The 23,159-nt window shown below is 35.5% G+C and overlaps 2 protein-coding genes across 2 annotated transcripts; both read left to right on the forward strand.

Annotated features, from left to right (window-relative positions):
- The first annotated feature begins 3,621 nt into the window (after positions 1 to 3,621).
- LOC114737506 (peroxisomal fatty acid beta-oxidation multifunctional protein-like) lies at positions 3,622 to 9,957 on the forward strand. Its single transcript, XM_028925441.1, has 18 exons — positions 3,622 to 3,718; positions 4,034 to 4,105; positions 4,436 to 4,498; positions 4,674 to 4,730; positions 4,817 to 4,884; positions 5,553 to 5,634; positions 5,773 to 5,828; positions 6,716 to 6,994; positions 7,222 to 7,308; positions 7,513 to 7,687; positions 7,848 to 7,969; positions 8,147 to 8,310; positions 8,394 to 8,648; positions 8,779 to 8,900; positions 9,128 to 9,252; positions 9,406 to 9,557; positions 9,654 to 9,792; positions 9,934 to 9,957. The coding sequence occupies exons 1-18, from the start codon at positions 3,631 to 3,633 to the stop codon at positions 9,955 to 9,957; spliced, it is 2,130 nt and encodes a 709-aa protein (XP_028781274.1). The 5' UTR covers positions 3,622 to 3,630.
- Positions 9,958 to 16,109: 6,152 nt separating this feature from the next.
- On the forward strand, positions 16,110 to 22,173 carry LOC114737516 (protein EMBRYONIC FLOWER 1). The gene is made up of 6 exons (XM_028925456.1): positions 16,110 to 16,307; positions 17,191 to 17,376; positions 17,878 to 18,236; positions 18,322 to 18,423; positions 18,570 to 19,861; positions 20,384 to 22,173. Exons 2-6 carry the CDS (start codon positions 17,279 to 17,281, stop codon positions 22,001 to 22,003), a joined length of 3,471 nt encoding a protein of 1,156 aa, XP_028781289.1. The 5' UTR covers positions 16,110 to 16,307; positions 17,191 to 17,278; the 3' UTR covers positions 22,004 to 22,173.
- Positions 22,174 to 23,159: the final 986 nt, after the last annotated feature.

A 23,159-nucleotide genomic window follows, 5' to 3' on the forward strand; every position in this document is an offset into this window, starting at 1 on the left:
TACTGAGATTTTAAAGAGTGATTATTATCATAAGAGAGACTATTTCCATAATTATGAATCACTGCATTACATTGAATTAGAATTATAAAAAAAAATGTTTAAATTGAAGCATACGATGATATGTGAGAAAGGTAATTCTATAAATCCTGAAGAGTTGAAGCAAGCTGAATTTGTCAGTGTGCATGGGAAGCATTCTGTGCCCCAAGCCTGCGCTAGTTGGGGATATAAAAAGAAAAAATGATTAAGATCCTGTATCGGTTGAAAATATTTACCTTAACATTTGAATTTCTAAAAGTTAGCTTGTATAAAGTATAAACATGACTTCTGCAATTTCAAGTTTCAAAAAGAGCCCGACTTACAAGCAAAGCGGTATAATCAGGAGGAAGTGCAAAACACGCACTGAATATATTTTTAAAAAATATAAGATATGATTTATTCTTAATGCGTTTGATTAATTTAAACAATATAAATATTTTATATGCATTTAATGTCAATATCTTCTATTAATAATAGTGTTCGGGTTAGGTAATTTAAGCAATGATATATTAAGGTTAATTTAAAAAAAAAAAGAATTATTTATCACCACTTAAAAATTCTTTGTTAGTATTTAAAATTGTTGTGTCAGTGATGTTTTATTAATGAAATTAAAGGTTTTAGCACTGCAAAACTAATAACTAAAAAAAAATACTACCTCTCGTCCTAAATATAAGAGCCAGTTAACTAATTTGAAGAGATTAGATAAATAAGTTAAGTTAGTTATTTTTAGTAGATATTTTCTTTCCTAGAATATCCTTGCTAATCAAGTATGTTGGCTAGAACTACTATTATTAGAAGGAACATTTAAAAAAAAAAAAGTATAAATATGAGAGAGAAAGTGGATTAAGGTCTTATATTTAGGACTAAAATAAAAGTCAAACAAGGTTTTATATTAAGGACCGGAGGTAGTATTATATAAAATTAAAAGGTCATATTAAAAATTTGCGTAGAATTTGAGTATTAGAAGTGTGCTATTACCCCATATAAACTATTTACAAGATATTTTAAATACAATATATATGCGCAAATAAGTATGCATGAATATTGTTGGGGTAAATAAATAATTTTTTATGATGCTTCGCTCAAAACGCTGAAGGAAAATTTTATTCAAAACCTTTAATTTTAATTTAAGTGAAATATATTTCTGTTTTGATCTAAATTCCAAACCTCATCAAAAATGAAAAAAATTATTAATTTTAAACACATTTAATGAGTTAATTATCATTGTCCGTTAAAAGCGCTTTATACTAATAGAGCTAGAATAGAGTGGTACTCCCTCTGTTCATTATTATAAGAGACATTTGATGCTTATGACATGTTCCTATATATAAGAGACACTTAAAAGTTGTCTCTACTTTTTGTATTGATTTTCTATTTTACCCATATTTATTGTCTCCAACTCACACTCTTTCTCCCTCCCACTTCTCTTTCTTTCAATAATTTAATTGTTCTTTCTCATGCTCTCTCTCCTTATTAATGAGGGCATTTTTGAAAAAAAATTATATTTTTTATACATTAATTGTTCTTAACTAATTTTAATTGTTTTTTTATCAACATAATTTGATTATTTGTCTCTTATAATAAAAAATGGAAGGAGTAATTATTATATGTTAGTTGATGTAGTTATCCTTGTGATCGCAATAAATACCATCTCTCGCCGAGTGAGTGTGTGTGTAGGGCGGCCAACGAACCATTGAATGATCATTAATATTATGGACCCCGCGGATGCATTATTAGATAATGAAATGGGCTTGCTTACTCTAGCAGCCCTCTTCTCACACGTAACTGGGTTAGTTAATTGTCGAGCTTTCACCCCCACGTGACGTCCGCCAAGCGAATATTAATATGTATAGTACCAGCTCCGACCCGAGCTTTTGTAATTAAGATCGAAGATAAAACTATCACTGTTTACTTATTTCAAATCAGAGCTTCCCGCAAGAATGCCCACACGTGTTTTCTCAAGGGCTTCATATATACTCATCCAGTCCTTAATATAAGACTCAATTATTGAGTTGGTTTTGATCCTAAATATAAACCTATTTCTCATATTTATCAATTTTCTCTAAATTACCCATATGATATTCCTTCAACCATAATCAAGTAAAAGAGAGAGAGGAGGTATTAAGAAAGATGATTATATGTATTTTACGAAAAATGTGTCACATTTCTTATAATTAACTAACTTACCTAACTTTTTAATCTAATCAAATTAGTTAAATGGGTGTTATATTAAGAACCAGAGGAGTATAAAGATTAGTTGGAGATTGAATTTGATTCTAAATATAATATCTTAATTTATTTTGTTTCTCAAATTTATAATGTTTTACTAAAATATACCCATAAAGAAGGTAATTTAAGGAAGTAACACATTTGTTATAACTAAACAACTTAATTAATTTTTTTAATTTCTTTAAATTAATTGTATAGTTCTTATATTAAGGATATTGGGTAATATATATGTAGCTACTTCATTAATACCCTGAGTTTTTTTTTTCCTATTTCTTTTAACAACAACGACGATTAGTTCCCCCTCTTCATAGTACTGACCAGTTTATGCATGGATGGGCAAAGGATCCACACGCATAACGATATATATATATATATATATATATATATATATGTTGCAGGATGCATTTCATATCTTAATTTAAAACTTGAAGTATCCCTCTTATACATAATTCCCAACGACTCCATTCAACTAGATTCTAATTAGAGTAGGTGTGTGATGTGTCCATCCAAGAATGATACTAGTAATTCAGACCCCTTTCCCAGTAATTCAGACCCTAGCTACAACCGACCAAGTTATAAGTAGTAAAGGGTGACGACGAAGTGAAAATTATGTAATGACTTTTTGTTGAGGTACAATTATGTTGTTATAAATGCAGTAGTTTGGCTGTCAGGATCAATGCAGGTGGAGAAAATAGCCATGGCCCAAGCTATGCAAAGTTTGTGAGGAAACGGAAGTTTCACAACCATTTCACAAGAGAAGTTTCACAACCAAGAGATCAGGGGAGAGGGGATTCTTTCTTTCCTTTTGCTCTTATTAACATCTCGTCACATAAATAAAGAAACACAAAACATTAATTAGATTCATGACTGAAGCTTGTACGTTTGTAGGGCAATCAGTGAGTTCTGATTACCGACTTCAACAAATTATCAGAAAACAGGCATGAACAGTACTTTGGGGAGGGGGTCTTTTTTTTTTTTTTTGGTCATGATTCTCACAAGGGTTTAAACTCGTACGTTTAAAAAGTCTCAAAGAAAGTGTTTGGTCATATTTGGGCTATAACATCTCAACATGAATTATTGTTATATCGTTTTATTATTTGATGAATGGACGCTAATAATGATCTGCTATGAAGAGTAAAAGAAAGATGCATGGGCAAGGCCAACATTGTACGGAATTCCAAACGACAATAGGGACAAGGCCACTTGTGTATAAATTTTATGTCGTATCGGATCCAAATCGCTTACACACACACACACACACACGTTGCGATAACTAGCTTCCATAATCCCTAGTAATCAAACAAGTTAAGTCTCATTTCATTCTGATTTCTGAATCATAAAGCTACAGGACTGGCGAGGAGCATCATGATGATGGTGAAGATGCAAGTTGAGAGTGAGGGTGTTGCTGTTATTTCTATGTGTAATCCACCCGTTAATGCATTAACTCTTCAAGGTATGTCTATAATCGTCATATAAGTTTTCTCCTTCTTGTTGTCATGCAGGTACCTAGTCCTACGTTTTCAAAAACGTTGTAATAAGGTTGTTCCAGAATGCACTGTCTATATAGTTTTACTTCTCCTTTACTCATCAACTTTGTGAAACAAAACAGCGTTCTATATAGATATGTTTAAGAAGATCAATTAGCAAAATGATATATGAATCCTCCTCTGTTTAAATGAAAACGAATTGAAGCGAGCCAAACGACTATATATCGAGATATACTGTGTAATAATTAATGGGTAATTACTGTCTCTGTGATGACTTGCAGGTCTTGCAGAACTGAAGAACAAATACATGGAAGCAATGGAAAGAGATGATGTGAAGGCCATTATCTTGATGGGTAAAACTATGTCTTCACTTTTCTATTACTAATTATTTTCATCGCTTGCTTCTCCTGATTTCTCAAGTTAATTGCTAGTTTAATTAGGTTCAGTTATCCCACACACATAAGTCTGATACATGATATATAGAGGCAGAAAAATGGAACACTGAAATATGCTTTCACTTTTAGCATCTAAGTTCGAAAAGGCAGGCAAACCCTTTTCTTTCCGCGTTCCTTTGTCATGCATCGTTCGTAAGTAAAAATTTTGAATCATATGAACAGTTCAATAATCTTACCATATTTGAACTGATGGTCTTCCAATCCATATATATTATTTCTTCTTAAAAGGTGACGGTGGGAAATTCTCTGGAGGTTTGGACATAAATGTGATGCGGACTATGCAGGAAACTGGTAATATTCTATACGAATTTGTTTCAAGTCCCAAAATTGCATACAGAATTTTAAGGATATACGTAATTAAAAATTAGAAGTAAAAACTATTTATAATATATATCTGACAACAATATTGCGCAGCATGATTGCATAATGTTTTTTTCCCACTTGTAATTTTAAAGTGGCCTTGCAGGTGACGTCTCGGTTGTGACAAACATGTCTCGTGATCTCGTGATTAATGTTATTGAAGGTCTAAATGTTATTTATTAATTAATTACGTACGTTAAAAGTGGCCTTAATATATATGCATAAATTTTCCTTGAATGGTAACTTCAGATGGCAAAAAGCCTTCAGTCGCTGCCGTACAAGGATATGCCCTTGGAGGTGGTCTTGAGTTGGCCATGGTAAGCTGTTTTCGTTTCCCCTCTCAACCAAACCATTCTCGATCCATTTCTCTATGTTATAAATCAATAACCAAATAAAGTGGACCATTTTTATTTTTTTTTCCCAATCATATATGACATAAATTCAAAAAGAGCGTGTGAACCCACACACACGCTCAGCCGCAATTAAGCACATATATGCACAACCAAACGCACACTGTGTCTCAATGAATCTTAATTATTTTCCTCATAAGTAATGGTTGTAGTTACCTACACAGAAAATTATGCATATTGTTTAAAAACTACTTACATGATCGTATATTATAAATAGTACTACTTCATGTCCTTAATATAAAAGCTAGTAGTTTTAATTTGATTTTAAATATAAGACCTCAATTTACTTTATCTCTTATATATATATTTTTCTAAAGTAATCCATATACTAGTTGCACATTTTAAAGGTTTCGATTGTTCTAGGTGTTACATATGATTAGCAAAAGTATTTTAAGAAGAACAACACCTATTTATTTCAAATAACTAATTTAATTAATTTTCTTAATCTACTCAAATTAGTCAAACTAGCTCTTATATTAAGAACCGGAGGTAGTATAATCTATTATAAATTTTAATGTGTGTATATATATTAAATATATTTTGAGATCCTAATTAATTAAGGAAGTGATGAGCAGGCATGCAGTGCACGTCTTGCTACGCCGGAAGCAAAACTTGGCTTGCCTGAGCTGACTTTTGGGGTCATTCCAGGATGTGGAGGTAGTATCTGTAGCACCTCCTGCCTATATAAAACCCTTATCCTTGTAGCTTTCTGACCACTGTACGTATATGTGCCAGATATTCATAATTAATTAATTAATTAGCTCACTTTATTTTATTTTATTTTATTTTGCTCAGGCACACAGCGTCTTCCAAGGCTTGTTGGAGTTTCCAAAGCCGTCAACATGTTGATGGTAATCCACATGCCCTTTATTTGGAGGCTAGAGATTTAATTTGGTCAATAACTTCATTTATGGCACAGGCTTAATTAACCCTTTAGAGTGAGCCCAGCACCTCACAGTAATAGGACTAGCTAAATTGGGTCTTTAAATTTCTTAAAATTAATATAGATGTGGCTTTAAAGGAACTCTTTCCTTCTAGCGAGCTTAAAGTAGCTCCTTTGGAGGAAGCCTTTTACAAACACCGTCCCGTAAACTCAGTCTGCCAAATTCCATTATATTGACCTGAAGAAATGCTTAATCGAGAAAGGAGAGAGACGTATATATATTATTGAAAGGCTAAAATATATATTTGGTCTTTTAACTTTATATATATAATGTTTCGATTTAATCTATTAATTTTAAAAAGTTTATTTCTGGTTATTTAATCCTAAAATCATTAGGTTTAAATGATATGTTTTTTTATAACAATAATAATTGTTTTAAAAATTAAACTCAATATATTTTAATATCTGATAGTGTTCTATAAATATCTAAGATTTGAATGTTATTATTCCTTTTAACAATTTTAGGGTTAAAAAACTAAAAATACAATTTTTAAAGTTAAGAGACTAAATTGAGAAATGGTATATATAAAGTTAAAATATTAAACGCATACTATAGTCTTATTGTAAAAAAAAAAAAAGATATTGGCATGTGATTACGAATGAGGAGTTCAAAAATATGATACATAGCTTTCACAAATAGGTCCTCTCGTGTCTAATCTTTCTGGCAACGATGGGATCTTGTGAACCAAAGAACTCTCCACACTTAAAATCTGATACACGTACCCATATATATCCGTGCGTGCGTGTGTGCGCATGTAGAGACATAGATGTGTATATGTTGTGCTGTGCATGCAGTCCTCGGAGAGTATAATGTCGGAAGAGGGGAAGGAAATAGGGCTGATTGATGAAGTTGTGTCAGCGCAAGAGTTACTACGAGTTTCGCTTGCGTGGGCTTTGGACATAGTCGAGGGACGTAAAAGCCGCACCAATTCACTCTCCAAAACTGATAGACTTGCTTCAATGTCTGATCTACATGCCCTCTTCAACACAGAAACTGCCATGCCCCATCACAAGGCTTGCCTTGACGTCGTCAGATATGGTATTGTTTCTGGAGGTTATTGTGGTCTCTCAAAGGTATACATAACTTACACGTATCACCCAATTTCCATTTCAAGTGTTTTTTTCCCGTTATGGGATTCAAATTTCAGAGCTTTCAGCTTTCGGGTTTATTATTGATGTGTGCTAACAAGGCAAATGAAAAATACTACCTCCAGTGTTGCGCTACAAACTAGATTTATATATCGGAGGTAGTAGTTTAAAAATATAAATATATGACTCGTGAGCGTTCATGAACTTTGCAGGAGCAGAAGTTATTCGAAGAACTGGTGCTCTCAAATACTGCGAAAGCATCTGTTCACTTACATTTTGCTCAACGGGCGACCTCAGAGGTTGAGCTTGTTTTTGTGATTGAATTCCACGCTGAAAAGTTCCAATTCCGAACTAAAGTCTCCTATATTTACTACCTTCATTCTTTTATTTTCGTATTCTCAAAATATATAATTGATATGATAAGATATAATCTTTAATTTGAAAAATGAAGTTCTATCTATATATATAACAGTAGTTATTAATTTTGCATAAACGCGATGCAGGTAGCTGGCATTACGGACGTGGGACTGACGCCACGCAAAATGAAGAGGGTTGGGGTGATTGGTGGTGGATTGATGGGTTCTTGTATTGCCACTGCTCTTATCTTAGCGAACATCAATGTTATACTCAAAGAAATCAATACCGAGTATCTACAAAAAGCTATAACAAAAATACAAGGTTAGTGTTTCATTCATTAATCCATCAGTCGAGTTGCAACAGACATATTTTCTGCTTGCAGCTATAAGCATGTCAAAATTCCGTGCTAATGATTGCATAAAGACAAAACGACTATTACATTTGTCACTTTATATTAGTAATGGGGATTGTTGTGTGCTAGCAAATCTGGAAGGACTATTAAGGAAAGGGAAGCTTGGACACGATGAGGTAGTGAAGTCCCTTTCGATGCTTAAAGGCGTGTCGGATTACTCGGATTTCAAAGAATTGGATATGACTATTGAGGTATATCATCCCCCTCTCTCATCTGACCTGGTTCCTCATAAATCAAATTGTTGCGTTGCGATTTGCAAGCCATCGTTAACTTACAGAACAGCTAATACATCTGTCAAGATGGAGTGGAAATACGGCGGTTATTAAGGTAGTTTAGCTTCATGACTATGGCAAATTGATTATTTGTAGGCTGTTTATGAGGAAGTGTCCCTAAAGCAATCAGTATTTGAAGAAGTCGAGAAGAACTGTCCTGATCACTGTATCTTGGCGTCAACCACATCTTCCATTGATTTAAATATAATTGGAAATAAGACCAAATCGCAGGATCGAATAGTAGGAGCACACTTCTTCAGGTCAGAAGCATTTTCTCACACACACACGCGCGCGCGAAAGTAAAAGGGCCATAAATCTGACATTTTATCTCTTTACAACCTAGTCCTGCTCATATCATGCCTCTCTTGGAAATCATACCGACCGAGAAAACTAGCGCACAAGTGGTTGTTGATCTTATAACAGTTGGGAAGGAGCTGAAGAAAGTACCTTTGGTTGTCAAGAACTGCCCTGCTTTTGCTGTTAATCGCACTTTCTTCCCATATACGCAAGCCGCCTATTTCTTGGCAGATTTGGGGATTGATATCTTCAGGATTGACAAAGTAATCACCACATTTGGCATGCCAATGGGGCCTTTCCAGTTATGTTTAATTTCTATGTGTGATTCTCATTCCAATTATTATAACTGAATCAACTCAGAGAGCCACTTGAAGGAATTTGTCTTTGAATCGACTCTTTCCCTCTCTTCTTTTTGATTTATTTTTTTGCAGGTTTCATGACATAACTGGATATGGAATAGCCCTAGCTGCTAACAAAGAGATTGACAAAGCCTTCTCAGATCGTACATACATATCTCCTCTACTTGATCTTATAGTCAGCAGTGGCCGAACAGGTGCTCATACAATATATCATGTCATGGATTTCTTGTAGCACCCAAATTCAAGTATTAATATTGTCAGTCAACCTGATAATAATGACATGCATAAATAATCACTTATATAAGCAGTTAATAATAGATAGAACGCCGTTTGATCACCGTATCAAGTCTTTCTGATAAGTGATAGCTTTGGAGTTAAATGATGAAATGAAATTATTGTGTTGTATCATATGCTTTCAAAGGCAAAAGCAATGGAAAAGGTTATTATCTATACGAGAAGAGGGGCAACCCGCCGATTCCTGACCTATCTGTGCTGCCAATAGTTGAGGAATCCAGAAGAAAGATGAACATCATCCCCCAAGGACAGGTTCTTCAACCTCTAACATAAAGTGAACTTTCATTTTTATCTTTCTTTGTTTCATGTGTTTCACCATTCAGTTTCCATTTCCCAAAAGGAGATGATATTTTACATAACAAAGTGATCGCATCATGTTTTGTGGGCTATGATTGATATTGACAGTGTGTGATGACGCTGAGTGACCAAGAAATTGTGGAAATGGTTTTCTTTCCTGTGGTGAATGAGGCATGCCGTGTCATAGACGAAGGGGTTGTTGCTAAAGCTTCAGACCTTGATGTTGCTTCTGTTCTAGGAATGAAGTTTCCATCTCACCTGTGAGAAACAACTATATATAATGATAATAGTCGATATCCATATTGATGTATTTATATAAGGTTGTGAGCGAGCCTATGTCTATTTTGTGTTCGCAGGGGAGGAATAATTTTCTGGGGCGACATGATAGGACCTAAGTACATTCATGAAAGTCTAACCAAGTGGGAAAAGATGTATGGTGGCTTTTTCAAACCATCAAATTATTTGGCAGAAAGAGCTGCAAGAGGCAAACTCCTGGTAAGCAGAGATACATTGAAAATGGGCAAGAAGCTCACTTCTATACATGATTCTCAAATGGATTAAAATAATATATAAAGTTGACACTGAAAATATATAACTCTTTTCTAATGTCGTTATACACATTGATCCAAATTGCAGAGTGATCCTGCCCCATCTCCATAACCTTCACTTCCTTGCTTGACAAAAGCTCGCATGTACGTGCGTGAAGTTATAATATTTGACTGCCTCAAGCTAGCGCTGGCAAACTTAGATCACATGCATATTGGGCAGTACGGATATCATTTGTATGTCTATATATATGACTATATCTATCCATAATAACTCTGCTTTACACGTTAGGCTGCGAAACAGTCCAATCATCTGGTTCCGTGCGTTATGATTATTACAAAATGGATATTATATTTAGGATCGGAGAAGTATTACTTTTCTTAATGCTGTTTCCTGATCTCGCAAAAATATAGCATCTCACTTCATTTGATAATATTTGATTAAGTCCGACTTCATTTGATAATATTTAATAAGTCTGATCCGGAGAGTTTAATAGTATAAAATCCTTGAATATATGGGTGTTTATGCACTTTATTTCGCTATTAGTAAATGAGACATTCTGGAAAGAAAAGCATCATAAAACATCGGAGTTATTCATGGAACTAAAGAAGTGATTTTTAGGGTCAATGAGGCATGTTTGGCTACTACAAAAAGGGATCAAAGAAAAAGCATGCGAATAATGGGGTTTTCCTCAAGATTAACAATTTTTACCTTCTGAATATGCTTTACCCAAAACAAATCCAAGTTCCGCCGCCACCAAACTTGGCCAATTTACTTTACATTATTCAATTTAACGACCTGTAATAATTCGATCATATAACTAAGAAAGAATGAGGCGAAGATATATTGGGGTTTCAAAATTATTGACTCGCAAAGTTAGAAACTTGAATATCCAATAAAGGGGATCCGATTCTGCTCTCACGTACCTAGGCAAGCAAAGATGGATTCAGAGGGCGATATGGATAACTTCTATGGGAGTTATTGGCGGGTGAAGAAGAGCAGGATTTACGTCTATGGGCAACTGTTGCAGCACGTGCAAGGGTCCACGTGGTCGTGCTACAAGAAATTGTCGCAATCCGATGTGGGGAATCCTGAGGGGTCAGACCAAAAGGAAAGAAAGTTTTCAGTTTTAGATCCGGGCTCAACTGAAACTCAGCTCGTCCGTTAACATTGTTTTTGGTTTGTCAATAACATAATTTTCTCTCATGTTTGAGTTACAAAGATTTGGAGAGAAAAAAAAAAAAAAAAGAGCTATAAACCTTATCCTGTTCATACACACCATTGTAAGATTCTATTTTTAGCACTCTTTTAGGTAAGTGCGTAAATCTGGTATATCGGTGTATTTGCAAGGAGCTAATTTGTGTATTGTATATATATAGACACTATTAATTTTTGCGATAAAAAAATACTCTATATAGATTCAAATGATGAATTAAATGAGTTCAACGAAACTCATTGTTCCACTTCCACAAACCTCTGGCTCATCAATCACTTTTGGTCTTCCCCGCGCTACGCTTTTTACTGTAGATGGAGTTGAGGTTTAACCACACGAGAAGCTGGTCTTGGGTTTGAACCTTTTTCTCTCTCCAATAACAAAAAGTTCAATTGAGTTGAAGTTCTTGCTAACTAAACCTAGTACGTAACATATTTACAAAAATTGTAAACTAATGCCATGTAAGAAGATAAATAAATTTCATATAATTATATATAATAATGACGTACAGCTTAAATTGAAACACAGCTGGGAAAAATTGACACCTATTGACTTGTCTGTTGTCAACAGGTGTATTGCCAACTATGATAATAATTAAGTCCACTTTCTACGATCAGTGTCGTCCATAGAAAGAGACGGCGAGGACAACAACACAGGTTGCGAATTAAATCCAGCCGCCACAAAAAAAAAGGTGTTTTAGTCTCTATTTGTCCTTTAATTATATGATGTCATCAGCTAATTATTTTTGTATGCTTAAGTAGTTCATATGATGTTATCATTGTGATTAATCTCATACAAATTAATAATCACCCATAGATGAGACAATGAGAAGAACAGGACAGCATCAGAAATTAAACTTACAAACGCCCCCAGATTACAGATACTAATGAATTAAGTGAATCTTAATTTCTGCGTCTTTCTACTTCATGATTCATTCACGAAAGAATATACTCCATCCGATCCTAAATATAAGACCCATTTTGTAATCTAATTTACACTACAAAATGGGTCTTATATTACACACTACAAAATGAGTCTTATATTACGCGCTACAAAATGAGTCTTATTATTTAGAACCGGAGGAATATATAAATATATATATCAGAGGATATTTCCATGATTTCTCAAAAAACAAACTGCATAATTAAGGATCACAGTTATGTGTTATAACCAACTTGATTATATTATATTGATGCGTATCTAATCAACCTCATCATCCTAAATAATATATCCTTACTCTTCTCGATCGCGCATGGGAAACATCGTTCAAATTTGACCAGAGACATGATCGACGTTCTTTACATCGTTGCTGGGAAATACCTTGTCATTCTTTACATGACCGAGGTTCCATAATTGACAATACCTACTCATTCTTCGCTATAATCGATCCATGGAACGGGACCAATTGCAGACATCCCTAAAAAATTACTAGTTGCAGGTCGCCTTGTCTACTTTTGGATTACCATATTCAAACATGATATACAAGAGCTAATTAAATAAGTCACAAACTTATTTGTAATAAATGTGTGCTGATTTTACTACAATATCCGGCCTCATTTTAATCATTTTGGAGTGTTATCAATATAGTTTATGCATTAATACAAAAATCTTGCTGTAAGAATAGCTTGAGAAAAATAATAAAAATAAAAAAACATAAAAATAAATAATCTAATTAACTCATACACGTTAAGACAACAAAAGCAACAAGAAGTATCATTCATTGGTTGAATTTACTATCATCATACATGTCAGGTACAAAATATAAGTATTTAAACCATATGAATTTATAACTCTCACAACAATCAATTTATAAATCCGACGAACAGTATATAAAATGATAGAAATAAAAATAATATAATATGAATGTGTGTGCCCGATCGGAGCTCGTAACTAAGTTGAAACTTGAAAGTTTTGCCTTCCGCAACTTTATTATCAGCCAAATAGTGGAGTGGTTGGCAACCTTGTAATTAAATAATGGCTTATATCTTAATTAAGTTAGTCAGAGACCGACTATAATTTAAAAAATAAAAAAAAGATATAACCGAACTAGTAAATTTAAAGAAAGTTCGTACTAACCAAAAGAAGAAAAAGAAGACATTGAGTGGAAGGTTTAAAGAAATGTGGGTGGGGGACAAAGCCTGTCTCTCTGTCCGGTAAACCAAACAATTTACCCTCTTCGTCTCCAAAAACAAATAAAAAATTACTTCACAGTTTTGAACAAATTAAGAAGCCCTAATTTTATAAAGGACCATATATTCATGGGAAATCTAGCTAGATCTTAAATCAAGTGCTAAAAGAGTAAACAACACAACTCTTGCTTCTATATCACTGCTTCACACTTTCTCGCCTTTGATTCACTCGTTTCCAGAAAAATTGTTAAGCGAATCAACAGAGATTAAAGTGAAAGATTGTTCCACAATTGCTTAACTTGGTAAACATACGTACATAACATAGACGCTGCACGAAAAAGTGAATGATACTTTCTTTCTCAGAGCGTAATATCTTAATTCGCTAATCGATATTAAAAGGGAACCCAGAGGTGAATTTTGAGCTAGACATACGCAACTGTTCAAATACATACAAATTATATTTCAAAGATCAAATGTTCATTGTATCTGTTACGGTTCCAAGAGGCCAACAATTATAATATTCATCACATGAATTTAATTATTGGCCTACTTTTCACCTAGGTTTCGGACAAGTATATATAAATTTATTAAATCTTTTCGTTTAGTGAAATGTCGACAAAAGTGATAGACCGATCTTATAATTATTATATGGTGGATAGCTATCTATCGAAGGGGACTTGAAACAGAATCATTTGACACGTATGTACGCAAATAATCATTAAAGTTTCGTCGAAGCGAAGCCTTTCGATTAATTGCACGATAAATAATCATTAAAAAAATGAAACGTTTGGGGTTAATTATGGGTCATTTTATTGGAGAGCAGGTTGTTCGGACAAGTACTGTAATTTTACTGCAGTCTTTTTAGTACACAGGGATTCATACGCATAATGATGGAATACATAGGGCCCTCTCTTAGTGCCACTGCTATAGATTTATATGCGCCATTTTCGTCACAAATTCAACCCAAATCTCAAAAGCTGTACTGCTACAGAAAAAAGCAAATATATAGGGGAGAAATTATCAACGCTAATTATCTTTCGATCTATAGGAAATGGACAAATATCAAATGATAATCTCCGTAAAGAAAATCAAGTACCCATAAAGCAAATCAGCGAAATTATCGCGTATGATTTTTGGGTGAAAGTCCACACAAATTTGTGAAGCATTTCTGTTCTGGGCTGTTTTAGACTTTATGCAGAAGAAATTGAATATTATTATCGTTGTTATCTCTATCTCTATATCTCCCCCTCCCTCCCTCCCTCTAGATCTCTCTCTCTCTCTATAAGTGCCTGTATAAAATTTTTTATATGTAATAAAATAGACCGTATAAGTGTCAATGTCACCATAAAGAAACTTGCTCCACAATGATTTATTCCTTTGTCTGCTTTCGAAGCAAAATGTTGCTCATCCTCGTATATAGTAAAGAAACTTTCGGAGGAAGTTAATTGTTGCACATCGTACTATTTTATCTTGATCACTGAAAAGGAAGTGTTTAATTTATTATGGTGATTTGATGACTCGGTTCTTTTCCTGCATTAGCAAATATTCTTCTCCCTATAATTCCCAAAACAAGCATCAAGAGGAGTGATTAGACGTATGGGTAGCATTTTCTGGTATCGGAAATGTTCGGTCCTTGGAGTGGAAGATACATATTTGATATTATTATATTTAAATAATATAATTGGCTAAATCCAGAAGGGAAAACTAAAACAAGAGCATTGAATTTTGACTCGTTTGTTAATAAAACAATGTACTTCTAATTTTTATAGTTGTCATAAACATGCCAAACCATTCAATGAATATCAATGCTAGAACAAAACTAATTCGTACAACTCCTTCCATCATCAAAACTATCTTTGACTAATTTTGCATAGGTCCACAAATACACAAATTTCTATATCCAAATAATTAAAATATGGGCATGAAAATTGAGATAAATATTCAAGTTTGGTTCTCATTAAAGTGGATTAAATTAGATCGTTAGCTTAAAACATGGGTACAATGATGGAATTAATGATCACCCATTTGAATACTTCATAGAAAACTTTAAATTCAATCCTTTGTACCATGATATAGTGAAGAAGGAAGATAATTATGTCACCTGCCCCCAGAAAATTCACTGAATTTCCTGCTCCATCTGTAACGATCAGGTTCAACTGTTACATCTCTCTACAGGTCAAGACAGTAATATACAATATAATTATTACCAATTTAAAAATCCCCAATTCTGGAAACTATACGTGCACACACAATGTATGCGTAATAAAAAGGTACATTTGGTATGAACTCAAAATACACAACGTAATCACATACCAAAAATACTAAAATGCGGAGTTTTTCAAAACTCTTACATTAGAGTGCCAACCTTATCTTCTTCCAATGGATGTGTTGCAGATGTTAGGGTTACGTACCTCCTTCCACCTCCGTTTTACCTTCCATAAGGGGACCTAGGGTTTCAAATTGCTCAGGAGGCACACCCACTCTCGGGGTCATTCCGTGTACAACACGCACCAATGAGGACCGTTCAATGTGCAAAGAGCATGAGCACCTTTAGGCTTTTGGGTTGACAGGACAGGAACCCATTATTAAATGAAGAAGCTAAAAGGGCAGAGAGCGTGAAAACAACGAGCGAGGGACTGTATCTGCCTTTTCCCCCAACCCTTCCCATCTAGGGTTTCTTTCGCGTCCACCATCGCATTTATAAATGGCTGGTGATAAGAACCGCACATTCCTGACACTTGGCGGATCCTAATTGGGCCATACTTTTGCTGTTCTGACATTCTCTCTCTAGATTAACAATTTCTATGTGTATGGATTATGACACGATACGGCGTTTTTTTAATACATCAAACAAATACATAGCCTTCCCTTCAGGATTAAAGATCTCACTCTCTCTCCCCCTCGTTCTCTTCCCCCCGAAACTATCGAAAATCCCTCTCCTTCTCTCTCTAGGGTTTTCGTGTCTGTCGCACCCAAAATTGTACTGGGCGAGCTGATAAATTCGACTGCTGATCTAGCTTGATGCTGCGTCCATCAAAATTTCCGTCTTTCGGCTTCGTTTCTTGCAAGAGGCGTTGAGAATCGATACTGCCCGGGATTGGATCGTGGGGCTGGGTCTTCAAGTGAGTCCTTCTTCTTCGAATTTTTCCTTCTTGCTCTCTGACTTTGTAGTTGGTGATTGGTTTCGCGTTGATCGGGACTATTCTTGGATGTTGGTTTGGGGATCAGTGTACTGTTTATGGTTGGTCCAGTTCGGCTTTTACTTTTGTTTTTGTTCTTTCTTTTATCTGAGTTTTGCTTTATTGCTGCCCTTCCAACTTTTTTAACAATTTGACTGCCATCTGGATTGTTGTCCTCGTGGTATCAACTGATTTCTAAGTTGGCAAGAGGTGAATTATGCAGGCCACTGAACCCTAAGGTTTTGATTGGGGGTCCGTGTGCATCGTTTTGTGATCTAAAATTCAACTTCTAAGGTGGCTTTTTTGTTATTGATTCTAATGATATGATATTTGCGTTGAAAGCAGATTATTTTTGCCGTTGAATTTAGAAAACCCTAGCATATGGTTGGACTTATTAGTTACCCGGATCTATCCTTGGGTGAACCTAAATGGGTGGGTTGGCGACCTGGTCTATAGTATTATAATTTAAACGATAGATTACTAACTTTGAGCTTCTGAATGACTGGTACTATTGATGAGAAAGCTAGGGTTTATGTACTCTCATGGCGCTGATGTTTATCATTTTATGTGCCCAATCACTTGGTATGGGGATTTAGTTGGCTTTATTTTACTTGAGAATGTCTAATTAGCCTGTCTTACGTTTTTCATTTCTTATCAGCTTTTCATAAACTCAAGTTTACTGAGAATCCCGCTTAACTATACTCTTGGCTTTTGGTCTTTGATCATATAGATCATTGCTATTCATCGATAGATAGCTTCATTTTTCGTGGACTCTACTTTTCTATTTGAAAATTTAAATTTCTAATGTCTAAAATTGTTTGTGAAGAGGGGAACACTTGTGCTTCTAGCTGGAGACGGGCAAAGCATAGTCAAGAATCATCTTTAAACGGCGATTCTATACTGTGATCGAGTTCATGAGATCATACGTCAAGATTGATTCACTCTATATAGACCTTACTGATTACTTTGACAAGACTAGTGATCCAGGAAAATGTGAACATTTCTCAATGCGGTAATCCCTTATTATTATAATTTTGTCAGATCACGGTCGTTTAATAATTTCTTAGATTGCATGTATAGCTTTGTCTAATATGTTTGAATTAGGAGCATGGCAATAAGGTAGTCTTTGTCTGCCTTCATTTAGTTTAATCATACATATCTTATTGCTAATGCCTGGAGTTGGATTGCATCATCCTTGTTAAACGGACGATCTTGATATATTTCTTTTATCAATATATGTATTAATTAATGATTTACAACGTCCATGTTGCAACGAAAACTGAAGTGAATTGATTGTGTGGCGATGACTATCATAAAGAATCAAATGGAATGATGCCTAAATTTATGAGCTCTAGATGTACTACAGCAAATCTGTGCACAAATTTCGTTCTAGTGAATTAGGGATGTATATTGAATATGAACTGTCGGTACTGTTTATTTTTTAAAGATAACTTTTGGTTCTCTTTCAGAAAATGTTTCGTTCCCATATCATCTTTATGTGTTGTTAACGCAGTGGATATGTATCTGAAATTCGCCAAAAAGACTGGAAATCGTGTTGGCCATTTGCAATACAAGACAACCATAATGAGTCTGAACAATCACCATTGCTTCCACCATGTGATGCACCAAAATTAAGTTGTCGAAGCTTTCAGCAAGAGCTTGCTTCTGAAGGCAGTCATAAAGATGATGGAAAAGACCTCAACTGTTGTACTGCAGCTCTCAATTCTGATACTCAGCAAGCTCCAATTGCTGTCACTTTTGAGGGAAAGGAAATTGATCTTAATAATTCAACTAACCTGAGTAATGGAAACGATCATGTAGCCATTAGCAACGAGAAAGAAAAGAAAGCTGACGTTGAAGACTGCAGAATAAGTATACTAAACCTCATTTCTATATAGTATCTTGATCGCTTTTTCCAGTATACTTTGTTTGATATTTCATGTTTTTGCTTCCCCAGACAATGAGATTTCCTTGGAGGGCCTTAACCATCAGATATCTAGTGTTTCATCACCAATACTTTGTGGAGGAATGAGACAGGAACAACAAACAAATAACAAAGGTAGGTTCAGTTGAAGAGTACGAAGTCAGTCAAGCAGTAGCATTCTTATGATCCTTTTAATCTGAAGCGACAACTTTATATATTTATATATGTATTAAAAAATTTACTATTTCAAAGACATCAACTCATACACGTTTTTGAGACAGGTGGGGAAGGCAAAGAAGTTTTTGATGTTAAGCTTGATCCGGGCAATCTCAAGTGCAAGGATAAGAGTTCTGCTGAGACTTGCAATGGAGGAAAGCCTATCGTTGCTGATAATCAATGCCCAAAAGAGACGGAAAAAGCTTGTGAAGATTCGGAGAAAGGCACCTTACTTACTGAGGCAGACAAAATAGTTGATCACACAGCAGGACTGCCTCCACCAGATTCAGTTGCTTGCCATGAAGTTAAACAAGGAAGCATTGATAATTTGGTCAAAAACGAATTTCAGGATCAACATCTTGGAAAGTCAACTGGTTTGCCTCGTAAGAAACCGCGAAAGGTGCGCCTGCTAACTGACTTATTGAGTGGAAATGGTGAGACAAAGACTGAGCAAATCACTGTACAAGAATCCCCATCTGAAGGTTCTTCAAGTCACCAGGGTAAGACAAATGATCAAGGAGATTTGACAAAAATGGCTCAGAGTAGGAAACGGAAGTTTATTGTGGATGAGGAGCAGATGGTTGAGATTGAACCTGAAAGCTTAAAGGAAAACACAGAAGCCATTGACCCTGTTTTGAATAATGGTTCTGAAGATGTATGTGCAGGAGTAAGTACCCCAGATGTTGTGAAGAACAATGGGTGTAAGCCAGAAACTGAAAGAAGCCATATGACAGGGATTAAGAAGAACAAAAAGATCCAAATTTTCAGCAATCACTTCATATCTGAGTCTCAGAAAGGGAAGGAAAAACAAAATCAGGACAAAATGGATTTTGCAAATGACGGGTATGCTTCTAAAACTACTTCCAAATTGGCTCCTGCTCCCGCATTCACAGAGAAAGGGGTGAGTAATTTTCCTTTGCATGCTCCAAGAACAGAAAATGAGTCCAAATTTTCCAAAGGAAAAGGGAAGATGCTGCAAGTTGATCAAAATCTGCCTTCTCCTTGTTGCCGAAATGGTGGCATGCTAGTGGAAAATTCGTTTGCACATCAAACAGCCAAAGTAACGCCAAATATGGCTGCAACTATTCCAAATCATTCTGCTGAAGGTTTAATGAAAGAAAAATGTGTGGAAGAGGGACTGCATCTTTCTCTGAAGAGTTATTTGGCAACACAGGATTACAGCAAAATATGTATCCATCAGAATGAAAATCGGCTACCTTTCTCATTGTCTTCTCAAGAAGGCACCTCTAGAACACATCAGTTTGTTAGGAAAGAATGGGAAACCAATGTTGGAAAGCCAATCATTCCTTTCGAGTGCATAACAGATGATGTTTCTGGAAAAAGAGCTCGTTTTGAAGTAAGTAGCTAAGAGAAGCCCCTTTAAAGCATAAGTATACGTCTCAGTTTGAACAAGGATTCATTTCCATGACTACTAATTGCTATTATCATTTCATGATTTTTTTCCTTTGTCATTTTTGTGTCAAGAGTATCATGGAATTGTAATGAAAATTGACTTTGATAGTTTCCATGTCATTCCATCAGTGCTGCACCCCTGCCTTAAATTTTTATGGCAATTGTTTTTTGTTGTGTGAGCTGAGCATGAGCCAGAGCTTAGTATTTTATTCTGGTATGTGCCTGTGCATTTTCTTAAAAATTTGCCATTGTGAGCTTGATCCATTTTGATTTTAATGAGATGGCCACATATGAAGCTAAATTGTATATTAGGCTAATTCATTGGCAAACAAGCTATATTTAGAATTAAGCCACATTATAGTTGCTTAGTATTGTCTCGGTAGTGGCAATATTTCCTCATGTGATGTTCTTCCATTTACTTGTTAGTAATGAACCACTGCCCATGATAATAATTTTCTTTTTACAGGAAATTGCTGGTGCGAGAAACGTGGAAGAAACTGCTGAAGCTCTAGCACAAGTAGGTATGTTTAGCAGATACAATGATCGAACACCAGACACGGGTTCTGAGCAGGAGTCAGAAGATGATGACGATGACTATGACGACGATAATGACGATGATGTACCCATGGACATTGTAGATTTCATGGCCAGGTTTCAGTACTTGAGAGGTCTTCCTGATACAAAAATTGAGAAACGGTTGAAAAGGTCCAATACCAAGAGAAGATCAAAAGTTGGCAATACTATCAATGGGAAAGGGGAGCAGAGATTATTGAAAGATGACCAGAAGGAAATAGCAAGGGGACGCGGGGAAAATGTTATGGTCATGAGAGGAAAGAATGTGAGGTCCCGTGAAAGAAACACTGTTCATGGCTTTTCTTCATCCAAAGGCAACCCATTGAATTTGAATAGTCTCTCTCAAGCTTCCCTCTATGGGATTGAAGCTTCCCAGCCCCAGATGAAGCCATCAGGTGTATTCCATTTTTCACCCCTAAGTTCCAGCCAACTTGGTAGTGCTCGAAATCATAGGTTAAATAGGATTACTGCAGAGTGTGGGTCCTCTAATCCTACATCACAGTCCCGGGGAGGATGTAGCCTGCATCAGACTATTTTACAACAGGATGATAAAGCTTCTCGTGTTTGGGAATCCTTGACTCCGAATCCTGTGTCCCTAAGATATGATATTTTTGAAAACGGTGTTATTTCCCACTCTACAAGCACCAAGGATATGCAGAAGCAGAACGTGAAGAGGGATATTGACATCAACTGTATAAATTTGAATCCTGTTGACTATGAAAAGCTTAATAGGGAAAGGGCTCCCGGACCCTTGAGCGGGATGAATGCAGAATACCCATTTTCTTGCAAACATGTTGGGATTGAGCCCCCTCAAAATCTAAGGGAATCCCGGCACATGTATTCCAACGAGACGATACCAGCCATGCATTTACTTAACCTTATGGATGCAAGCAAGCAGTGTCGTACACCCTTCAATACAAGTGTCAATTCTCAAATGCTTAATAGGCCTTTATATCCCGGTGACTCCCATGCCAAGTTGGAGATGGGTACGACATCTAAGGCTTCCCTTGTTGGTTCCCTGAAACGGCCACCATCTGATCATTTTAATAAAAGTTACCTACCAGATAAACAACATGGCTGTTTTGGCTTTCCAACGCTTGGTGCATCCTCATCAGTTGGACAGGGTGAGAAAGTTGTTACTAGTTTCAATGGTCGAATTCCCTCCAAGTCTGGAATGAAAGATAAGATGAAGAGCTCCAACTCAGCCATGCATAATAGAGGAAATACTCAGCAGCTTAACTGGCCATATCTTGAAAAGGAAACTTCACTGCAACGTCAATTCAAAATCCATGATGCTTGTGGAACCTCAGTGCCCGTGAGAAACAGTTCTGGGTCGAACACATGCAGCATCAACAGAAACCCAGCTGATTTTACTGTGCCGGATGCCAGGAATGTGTATATGATCAAGGGTGAAGACTTAAAATTTGAAGAGGCAAGTACGTCCAGAAACAGGCTCGACATGCTTGCTTTGCATAGTTGCAGACAGCTGAAAAACTTGAAGCCAAGTAAATAGAAAGAACACGAGAGACAATGAAGTTCGTAGAACCTGATAGGCGGTGGCTATCCAGCATGTCTTTTTAACTTTTATGTTGTTTATAGAAGTATGAAGTCTCCCTTATAAACTCTTGTTACAACTTCAATAATATTAAGTTATTTGGTGCACTAATTCGCATGCTTAAGAGACTTATATTAGCCTAGCACCATGATCTTATTTTGTCTTCGGCGTTGTTTCCTCGCACACGAGACGAACCCAAACTTCAATTCATTTGCTGAGAGACATGTTCCGGGATCTTCAATCAGCCACTGCGATTGCTCATATTTACTTGTTCTCCTGTGAGGGAAATTGCCTTTCCCTTCAATTTCATTTAGTGGCGTAAAAAATTTATAGTGGATATAGGCCCTTCGACCCGATACTCCAGCATATAATTGCTTTTGCTGTACATTTGGCATGCCTGAATAGGATAACTTTTGTTTAATTATACCATGCATCCAACAAAACTTTAAAATATCAGAAGATTATTGAATATGTTGGTTATCTCATTTGCTGAACTCATCAAGAGTCTAACGTTGTTTCATAGAATTATAAAGTAATCTTCAAATTGAATACACACAGACTAAGAGGGGTTACGGGGACGACACACGGATTCTTCTCGAGATATTTTTTTTTAAAAAACAAAGAACAAATATTTTCCTCCTCCTAATAGAGAGGAAGCTACTACTTTCGGTCCTTAATATAAGAGTTAATTTGACTTTCAATTTGATTTTAAATATAAGACCCAAATCCACTTTATTTTTCATATTTATCTATTTTTTCTAAGGTAGTCCTTGTAGTAGTTGCACATGTTAAATATTTCATCAAATGACACTTAATCAGTAAGAGTATTTTAGAAAAAACAATATATATTTATTAAAAATAATTAACTCAATTAATTTTTTTAATTTACTTTAATTAGTCAACTAACTCTTATATTAGATTAGGTGAGATGCAAGAATAGAAGCACGCAGATAAGGGGTGATGGATGGACCTCGTGGTTATGGCCATTGGGTAGAATAATGCGTAGTCAATCGATGCAAAGGAGGTTATTCTGTTTTCATTTTTTTTTCTTTTTTCTTTTCCATTTTCTCTTTCGGATTCCAAAGCCACTACCAACTTCTTTTCTTTTCTTTTT

Source organism: Neltuma alba, unplaced genomic scaffold (genome assembly GCF_004799145.2).
Source record: "Neltuma alba isolate B1F8T4 unplaced genomic scaffold, ASM479914v2 tig00013459_pilon, whole genome shotgun sequence".
Taxonomy (NCBI): Eukaryota; Viridiplantae; Streptophyta; class Magnoliopsida; order Fabales; family Fabaceae; genus Neltuma; species Neltuma alba.